Source organism: Lygodium microphyllum, chromosome 1, assembly GCF_053477565.2.
Source record: "Lygodium microphyllum isolate KBCC chromosome 1, Lygodium_microphyllum_v1.1.10, whole genome shotgun sequence".
NCBI classification, from domain to species: domain Eukaryota; kingdom Viridiplantae; phylum Streptophyta; class Polypodiopsida; order Schizaeales; family Lygodiaceae; genus Lygodium; species Lygodium microphyllum.
This window is the reverse complement of record NC_141135.1, coordinates 185,988,030-185,998,050: the sequence shown is the minus strand read 5'-3', so window position 1 is coordinate 185,998,050 and position 10,021 is coordinate 185,988,030. Positions and strand designations below refer to the sequence as shown.

The following is a 10,021-nucleotide window of genomic DNA, read 5'->3' as shown; positions in this document are numbered from 1 at the left end:
GCTACAAAAATAATACGCTACTACATGGCAAAGACATGAAGACAATGAGGCTGCTAAATATAAATTTTTGACTTCAATATATTTCCTTGCATATGATTTGAGCACCAAAGAGAACTTTTTTATGCCACCAGCAGGCAAATGGGATAATCAGTACAAAGTTGACTTTGCATGCCAACGAACCTAATAAGGTATCACATGATACAACTCAAGGTAAATATGTTAGTTTTCTCACCATGCACCAGGAAGATTGTAGAGAGTATTACCTGCCTAAACATAGCGGTCACTAAAAAACTGCATTTCAGAAACCAAATTTGAAGCTGCCAACTTTGGCATCCATCACTGTGTCCCAAAATGAGCCAGCATTTCTTTGCTTAGCTTTTGCTGCAGCTTTACTCTCCAGTTCTTCAATAGAACCAGGAAACATCTGGACCTTTCCATGCAGTAAGAATCCAAACCTTTCCATGTAGTAAGAATCCAGTAAATGACTTGATGTACGTCTTGATATGTTGCCTAACGGCCTACATACAGGAACCCTTCCTGGAGAGGGAAAACAGGATGCAGATGCAGTTTGGTCCTAAGCTAAGGTACCAACTTCAAGAGAAGAAGGCATCAAATTATGCTTGTAATTATGCCAATAAACAAAACGACAATTATTGATGTAGCATGAGACAAGCAAACAGCTATGCTTCAAGCATTCCTATAATAGGAAAAGATTTCAAACCACTCACCAGTCTTTTTCCACTAGTCATCCAATAACAAATGGAGTCACAAGAAAGCCTACCCAACCACAACAGTGTCACACTTAAATTTTTCACAACTTTTTTCAATTGAAGAAATGCTTACCAAGTTCTACGAGTTACATGGTGCTCCTCTCTCGCTTTTAAAAATAACACAAAATGATATCAGCAAACAGTTTTGTGGCATTTTATTGGGTGTGTATAGTTGGTGATTGCTACTAAGACTTTCTTCCAATCGCCTATTCTCACAGAGAGGGACAAATAGTCTCTCACAACCTCCTTTGCTAAAGTTGAGGCCAACACTCATAGCTAAATAACGAACAACCTATGGCTTTATTCCAACACGTTGAAGCTTAGGAAATGCACCACAAGATGTCTCGATATGAACATAGTTAGGTGCATAACAGGAGAAACCTAGATGAGCACCTACTCAATAACGTAGCCAGGCACTGCTTTGCAGAAACTGGCATTGGACATGTTAGTAGAAGAAGATAGTACTTGATGGAGCTCGGCCTTCTAATATTAGACGAGCCATCTCACAAACTATAAAAATTCAACGATCCAAAAAGTTTAGGAAGCTGTAGTGTAGTCTCCCATGAGGGGAACCCAAAGATTCATAAACCCAAACTATGCATGAAGGTGAGAGACATTACTAAAGGATAAATGGTGCCCTAGCTTTTTCCAAAAGACCCCCTACTTGTTATAAACGAGGGCAGCAACTTGGTTAAGACAAGCAGTAACAGAAAAATCCAAGTTTTCATCACAAATAACCGAGAGCATCAAGTAATCAGAGAGAAAAACAGAGAAAAGGATGCACTCAGGCGAGCACATTTCTTGCATTGCAAAGGAGCGTAGCGCCGCTGAACGTCCACTTGATTCACTGGATCGTTTCCATGTAGAAAGAGACACTGAGCCCAAAAGAGAACTTCAATCAGAGAAAAAAAGCTTACCTGGGTACGAGAAGAGCTTAACAGAGTGATCAAGAGAGCAGAAGGCGACGCTAGTTCCAGAAGGGGAGAGAGCGAGACTCGTAATGGCGGAGTGGTGGTGTAAGAGGCGCCGAAGTGGAACAATGGGAGACGAGGCGGGCCAAGAATGGATGAAGAGGGTAGCATGCGAATTAGAGGCAATAAGCTGTCTCTGCTTCTGGTGTTCGTGAGGAGGGAAAGGAGGGCAATTTTTTTTTTTTTTGCAATACCCTCCCCAACAGAGGGCAGACGATACCTCCGGGGGTTGAACTCACCCACCCATTCACCTTTTTTTTTTTGGCAATACCCTCCCCAACAGAGGACAGACGATACCTCCAGGGGTTGAACCTAAGTCCTTTACTCACCCACCCATTCACTTTAACCACTCGACCAAGCCCCCTTGGGTTTAAAAAAACTTTAAATGTAAATATTAAAATAAATTTTAAATGTAAATAAAAGGAGGGAAATTTTAACGAGAGGAGAGGGGAGGGGGTGGGGAGAGCAATTGGTCTGTCGTGTTTCTTTTCTTTCTTTTCTGAAGAAAGAGAGGCTTCTTGTCGTGGGAGACGTTCCCATTGGGTATGGTGGTCGATAGATACCGAGAGAGAGAGAGAGAGAGAGAGAGAGAGAGAGAGAGAGAGAGAGAGAGAGAGAGAGAGAGAGAGAGAGAGAGAGGGAGGGAGGGAGGGAGGGAGGTACCTACTGGCACTACATTTATTAGTTGTTGATGGTTTCTCACGGGAGGAAAAAAAATCTTCATTTTGGGCTAAAGCTGGGGCCAGTGGACAATGGGCAATGGACATTGGGCACCGGACAATCCTTTGATAATGAGTCGTGACTCATAACATTCCCCCCGCTCTCCACTCCTTAGACTAGTTATCTTTACTACTACTAATAACACAAAAAAATGACAGGAGATTGATACATTTGAGCATGTCAATTGACATGCAAGGTTTTTCAACACTTGTCAAAGTGACAGGAAAACTTTTAAACATGAGTTGTTATTTGACAGAGAAATTTTTCCATTGCTTTTTTTGACAGGCAAAATGGCCCTTGATAGGAAAAACAGCCGTCAATTTTAGGCCTTGCATACCAGCCCTAAAGGCTACACCCTCCCCACATGCGTGGAGTTGAGTGAGGGAGTGTTGGTGAGGGGGTTGTCGAAGGTGTGGATGGTGTGGTTGCTGAAGTCACAAGACATTAAGTACAGACTCTCTTTCTAAAGGCCCATTATCAACACCTTGTGACCAAAAATCACCAAATCCAGGTAGCTCTCAAAATGGTTTCCAGTCCAAAATTCCAAATCAATCCTCTTATGAAACAGAAAAAAAGGCAATCAAAGACCTGGAGTAACACCACGGGCTGGGGTTTTCTATAAAAAGGGATTTGTGTATGGTTTATAAAATGAATTTTCTAACTACAATAATGATGAAGATGCCGTGTTTGTTTTTGACTTGATTTTATAGTACTTTTTGTTATATGATGTTGGGAGAGTTTGGTGTATTTTTTAAAAAATGCCTTTGAAATTTAGTAAAAAAACATCCTAGTTCTTGCTTTTATAGGTTTTGTAAGCTCTTGCACATAAGTTTATTTCGAACACTGGTAGAAACCCATCACTGGAGAGAAAAGGAAAAGATTAAGGTTAGGACTTTTTTTTGGCCTTGGTATACGCCTCTGTATAAGTCTCGGTATACGCCTCAGTATTTTTGTATACCGACGCACATACCGAGACGTATAGAAAGACTTATACCGAGGCATATACCGATTTTTGCGTCGATAGGCCGTGTCGGTATATCCATAATACCTTGTAGTGTGTGTGTGTGTGTGTGTGTGTGTGTGTGTATACTAACAACCTAGTTCTGAAGATTTATGGATAAAAATACCCCTTATTTTAATTTCTCAGTATACAATATTTAACCCCCTTCTTTCATTTTAAATCTGTAGGTGAAACTGATATTAAACCCCCTCCTGTTGAGTGCACGTGCTACACCTACGGGCCTATAAGGTGGACCCCCCGGGGACTTTTTTTTGGCCTTGGTATACGCCTCTGTATAAGTCTCGGTATACGCCTCAGTATTTTTGTATACCGACGCACATACCGAGACGTATAGAAAGACTTATACCGAGGCATACACCGATTTTTGCGTCGATAGGCCGTGTCGGTATATCCATAATACCTTGTAGTGTGTGTGTGTGTGTGTGTGTGTGTGTGTGTGTGTGTGTGTGTGTGTGTGTGTGTGTGTGTATACTAACAACCTAGTTCTGAAGATTTATGGATAAAAATACCCCTTATTTTAATTTCTCAGTATACAATATTTAACCCCCTTCTTTCATTTTAAATATGTAGGTGAAACTGATATTAAACCCCCTCCTGTTGAGTGCACGTGCTACACCTACGGGCCTATAAGGTGGACCCCCCGGGGAGATTATGTATATAGCATTGAACGTTAATTTATTATTCTTTTGGTTTGAGGTGTGTGCTCTGTTCTAGTGGTCTTGGAGCTCTATCATGCACAAATAAAGATAACCCTACATTATATGCCTAATAAAAGAGAACTTTAAATTGATTTTCAAACAACACAAAAGTCCATAAAGATAAAGGACTCTATTCATCCAAAGAAAATTCATAATGTGCTTCTTTGTCTAAATTTTCAAAAGCTTGTCCAATTTGGATAATGTAATAATTAGTTGACACATAATTCATCATGTGTATCATAATTACCACTCTAAGGTCACTCATGGTTATGAGTATTCTCAACAACAATGAAGAAATTTGAATGAGTATGTACTTCCTACACAAACAAAAAATTTCCAACACACTCAATATTTTTTGAAAAGGTATGATGCATCACATGATTTAAAGGGAAATTAGTTATATGTTTCTATAGCAAATAAAGATAGTGAGTATGAAAAGTGCACCCAATAAAAGAGAGAATGAAAAGTGCACCCAATGAAAGAGAAAATCAATCAAGGAGGTAAAGACATGTGGCATAGTTTAAGATATGACAAGCAATAGTAGTGTAGACTATAAAAATAATTTCCAAATTCAAGTTGCTTTACATGCTAATGCTAGTGGGAAAAAAAAATCAAAGACTTCTATTGCCAAGATTGACAATTCATCCCATGTTTGTAACTATGAGGTCAACTATTAAAACACTAAAGAACCTTATTTACAAAGTTAAGGAGAATAGACCATGGAAGAGTTAAGGGGATGCCTTTAAAGGTCCTTGCAAGGGGACAACATATATTATGCTCATTATAGATTCTCATTACATTCAATACTAATGTTGTGTGTGTACCTGTGTTGGAGAATAATTATAAATGCTTTATCTAGTTGGGATTAATGTTCACAATCATGGCAACCATCTTTTCATTGACATGATTAGCATAAAAGGATTAAGACAATATCCCTTAAGCATGCACTTATGGAGGGTTATATACTAGAATTCAAAATGTTAATGGATGCAAACACATGGTGGACTTGATAATTCAATAAGAACAATATATATTTGCACTTACCAAAAGAATAATAAACATTTATATATATTAGATATTGGGTGACATGGTGTTATGTAAACATTTCACAAATGTGCAAATTTAATTTTGGATAACAAGATATGTAAATGAAACATAAAAAAGAGGGTGGATAAACCGTAAAATCTTAACATGTTAACTTCTCAATGTTACTAATAAACAACGGGGAGAATTCTTGGAGTTTTGTACTATGACATGGACAGAGAATCATTTGAAGTAAGAGGGAAGCAAAAAAGGATCTTGTTAAGGAAAGGAGGGAGGAATCAAGACATGGGTTGAGGACTAAACCATGAGTTGTAAGCTTCAATCCCAGAGGTGGTCAACATATAGTTTTACTTGATATATCCTAAAGTAAGTGGATTTGAAGAAATGAAGAAGCCAATACTTCTTTACATGCCATGCTTTTCACTTTAGTTTATCAAATGTTGTATCAAATGTGAAGTGGGAGGATATTGTGGGAGTTGGTGGGAGATGTGGGTTGGGGTGGTTGGTATTGTGAGAGGTCCACAAAAATCACACCACTTCAATCTTTTGTGAGACTTAATCAAAAGTAAACAATTAAAAACTTAACCATATGTAATTTTCTTCATAATTATGATGCTACATCAAAGTAGCATACAATAAATCACTTTCCCAAAATATTCATTGGTAGCCATACCACAAGTTGTCAAAGTTATTAGAGTGAATCAATACCAAACATGCAACCATTTTGGATCAAATAAGGGGCTCGTAAAAACCACCAACTTTCTTTATGTTAAACATCTTAAAGTAGCATACAATAAATCATATTCCCAAAATATTTGTTAGTAGTCATACCAAAGTTGTCAAAGTTATTAGAGTGAATCGATAGCAAACATGCAACCATATTGGATTTAAAAATGGGCTCCTAGAGACCACCAACTTCCTTTATGTTAAACATCTCAACTAGTATCACACAAACTCACTCACACACACACATTATTTAGACTCAAATCATGATATGATCTAAACACTCTTATTTGGAAACCAAAGGAGATTGCAAATGCAAATTACTCCCTCGGATATGATTATGTTTCAAATTTTTATTTTCCAAAAGTACTTTAAAAATAAGGTTAACTTTTTCAACTCAATGTCAAGTGAGTGTGATATGGTTGTATACAAAAAATGGATTGTGCATTCATATGACCACCTAGTTATAAGATGATCCCAGTATGGCATAATATAGCTAGAAACCCACATACATTATGACATCATGATTCAAGGCATAGTAAGAGAAGTTTAGATGTGTCCTAGAGCGGTTTGCATACAACAACAGAGTGCTTGGCAATATGTAAGCTGAATTGTCCACCCTTGCCAGTGATGTCCACCTTGTCTTGGCCGGGAGGGGGAAGAAGCTCAAAGGCCTGAACAAGCCTACCTAAGACGAGGGACATGATGGGGATGGCCAAGATGATGCCCGGGCAACTCCTCCTACCGACTCCAAAGGGAAGAAACCTATAAAAAGGTTTGTAAAAAACCCACTTTTAGCACATTTTGTAAGGACAAATCAAGTGAAGTCTTTTGTTAGATAAATTGACAAAATTGAAATTTTAACTATTTCCAATTACAAAGCTAACTTATAGAGATTCCAAGAGGTATATCAAACAACACCATCCTTTAGTGTATTTCAAAGCTTGTCTTGATAAAAAGAGGAGGTTAGAGTTATAAAACCTCATTATTTCCTCAAAATTCATCATATTTCAACCTCTTCCCTTTTTCTGTTGGATGGGGGAAATTTTTTCGTGTACCTTGGCTCTCTTTTTTGTTGATTTGATACCCCAAAGTGAAGGTTTTCTAAGGCCAAGTTTCGGAAGATCCCGATTCCCAACTAAAATGTACACCCAATTTGGCTACTTTTTGTTAATACTTAGTAGTCGTTGATTTCAAGAACGAAGTTTGTCAAATCCCAACCTCCTTTGTCGGGCGAAATCAGCTACTCTAATCATACATCTAGGAATTATACATTACGTGAATTTCATTAGGCCAAGGTACCATGGGACTAGCACTGACCTGAAATCGTTTCCGCTTGCTTCGATCTTTTCCTGGCCCAAGAACCTGTCCGGGTTGAACACCTCTGGCTTCTCCCATGTCTCAGGATTGTTGGCCAAATACCACGCGTTTACCAGGATCTTGCTCTCTGCAGGGATGTCGTAGCCCCCTAGCTTGGCTTGGTGGAGGTTCATGTGTGGAACCAGGAGAGGAATGGCCATGTGGAGACGCATCGTTTCCTTCACGAATGCATGCAGGTAAGGCAGCCTGGGTATATCTGGCTCCGTTATTGGGACGCCATGGCCTAACACTGAGTGGAGCTCCTCCCGGACCTTTTGTTGCATGTGAGGGTTGTTCACTAGCTCCGCTATTCCCCACTCAACAGACCACAAAGTAGTTTCGATGGCTGCATATGCATACAATTTTAGCAGGCTGTCATTAGGAAGAAGACAAGAGAAAAACCACACAAAGCCTTAACAATTGAAACTTGAGAAGTAGACAAAATCGAAACTGCATTTTCAGGCAATTAAGAATACGAAAGGAACAAAAACACCACAAGACCTTTTAGGCCTTTTAATTGTTGAAACTTGAGAAGAAGACAAAACATGAAGAGGGGAGGAGGAGTGGACATCTGACCGGCCACATTGATGTTCTCCACAATGTACAGCACGTTGTCTTCTGTGATCTCCCCATTCTTCTGAGCGTCAAGAATATGGTCTATGGCGCATTTCTCGTCAGGGTTTGTGATAGGCTTCAGAGCGGTCAATCTCCTGTAACACGAATATAGCGACAACGATTCAGCTTCAATCATCCCCAAAAGCCAAGAGGCAGAAGATTTCACTTCGATTGTCCCCTTAATTGGCGCAAAGACTTGCTCAAACAACGACGGAGATTTAATATGCCTGAAAGAGAGAGATTGGCTTGATCTGCTCAAAGAGCGACCAAATATTTAGCTGCAATCATCCCTAAAGGCAAAGAGGTTAGCCCGATTTGCTGAAACGGCGACACAGATTAGCATCAATCATCCCCGAATGCAAAGAGGCTAGCCTAGATTTGGCCTTCATTACGCCTAAGATTAGCTTGGTTTGCTCAAATAGCGACAATAAGTTAGCTGCTTCAATCGTTAGCCTGATCTTCGCAGCAGAGATTTAATACCTAAGCGCAAAGACAATCAGGCTAAATTTTGCAACAAAGATTTACTGCCTAAACGCCAACAGATTAGCACTGATTCAGTCAAAAAAAAATTCGCGACAGAAGATTATATAACTACTAGCCTCAAAAGCTGACATCTTACTTCCTCTCTTCGATGAAGTACTTGTTGAACAGCTGCAGCCTCTCGTCCTTCACCTTCTGGCACAACTGCAGATATTTCTTCAAGAAAGGACGCAAGATAGGGATGAAGTCGCCATAGTTGTACTCGAAGCTCTGAGCAAGCCGGCTCCTCTCGCCGTTCAGCCGCTTGAGCTCGACGAAGAGGGGATCGTCCTCGCGCTCGAACCTGCGGTTGAACATCATGCGGTACATGTTGTTGTACATGAGCATCTGGAGGCGGCGCCGGATCACAACACCAGAGGTGGAGGCCTCAGGATTGGCCCGAAGGTCCGTAATGGCGTGGTCGATCTCGTCCTCCCAGTAGACGCGGGACTGCTGGACGACCTTGCTGGTGAAGAAAGGGACGGTCATGATGCGGCGCATCTTGCGCCAGTGGTCGCCATAGACGGTGAAGACCATGTCCTGGCCCTTGCCGGTGAAGATGTCGAAGACGACGTTGCGAGTGCGGGAGCCGAACTCGACGCCCTGCGTGTGGAGGACCTCCTTGGCGAGGTCCGGGGAGGAGACGACGACGAGGTTGCGCTGGCCCATGCGGAGGAGGAAGATGTCGCCGTATTTCCTGGCCAGCTGCGAGAGGTTCTCGTGGTTGAGGTCGTCACCGACCTGGAGCCAGTTGCCGAAGATCGGGAGGGCGAGGGGGCCAGGGGGGAGGCGGAGGCGGGGGCGGGTGAGGTGGAGGATGGCGAGGGTGGCAAGGACGACGGCGAAGACGGAGAGGAGGAGGGACTCGAGGGGGAGGCCGGCGATGGAGTCGGGGATCAGGTCGAGGAGCGCCATGTCTGATCAGCTTGTGTCTGTCTCTACGATGTTATTAGTGATCTCTCCAGCAAAGGAATTACACACGAGAGAGAGAGAGAAAGAGAGAGTATATATCGATAGAGATCTCTTCTAGATAGACAACCTTCACCCTCCCACCCTCACTACCAGCCGGGGTCGGACGTCGATCGCTGTTATTTCTGCTGCTCAGTCCACGCCTGACAACCACGAGACCCTCTCTCATGTCATGCTCTTATACTGAGAATATAATTCCTTAAATAGAGGCTCTTTCGAATTGTTATTTACGTTAAAATACAGATAATCGTTTTCCTTCTTTTTTTTTTTGCCCTCACATGGATAGCGAGTAGTAGGGATGGATGTGCCTTTCTGACCAAGTCTTCGTACCGCACGGGGTGGACCATTTCAACCACCTTTTCCCCTTCCCTCCCTCCGGCAGATTGCTTGGACAACCTCCCCACGACGAGTCAAACCGCCTCGTCCTAACAACGACCCCACATCCCCATGCCGCCCCGGATGTGCCAACTCGTGGGCGCCATAATCCACCATTTCTGCAAGTTGTTTCTTTCATAGATACATACACCTTCTCGTAGGTTGTAATAATACTCCTTTCGTTGCACGATTTCTTCCCACTTGAGGAGGAACTTGTCATTTTTCCCACTACTTTAT

General features: G+C 41.6%; 1 protein-coding gene across 1 annotated transcript; it reads right to left on the bottom strand.

The window, feature by feature from the left end:
* Positions 1–6,280: 6,280 nt before the first annotated feature.
* Positions 6,281–9,584, bottom strand: LOC148042078 (trans-cinnamate 4-monooxygenase-like). Its single transcript, XM_087685273.1, has 4 exons — positions 8,541–9,584; positions 7,883–8,016; positions 7,268–7,652; positions 6,281–6,712 (listed from the first exon to the last, which is right to left on the bottom strand). Exons 1-4 carry the CDS (start codon positions 9,353–9,355, stop codon positions 6,508–6,510), a joined length of 1,539 nt encoding a protein of 512 aa, XP_087541399.1. The 5' UTR covers positions 9,356–9,584; the 3' UTR covers positions 6,281–6,507.
* Between the last annotated feature and the right edge of the window lie 437 nt (positions 9,585–10,021).

Coding starts and splice junctions, on each gene's coding strand:
- LOC148042078 (XM_087685273.1), bottom strand. CDS start 9,355: ATGGCGCTCCTCGACCTGATCCCCGACTCCATCGCCGGCCTCCCCCTC. Junction 8,017..8,540: donor TACTTCATCGAAGAGAGGAA/GTAAGATGTCAG, acceptor TTCGTGTTACAG/GAGATTGACCGCTCTGAAGC. Junction 7,653..7,882: donor GGAGAACATCAATGTGGCCG/GTCAGATGTCCA, acceptor ATGCATATGCAG/CCATCGAAACTACTTTGTGG.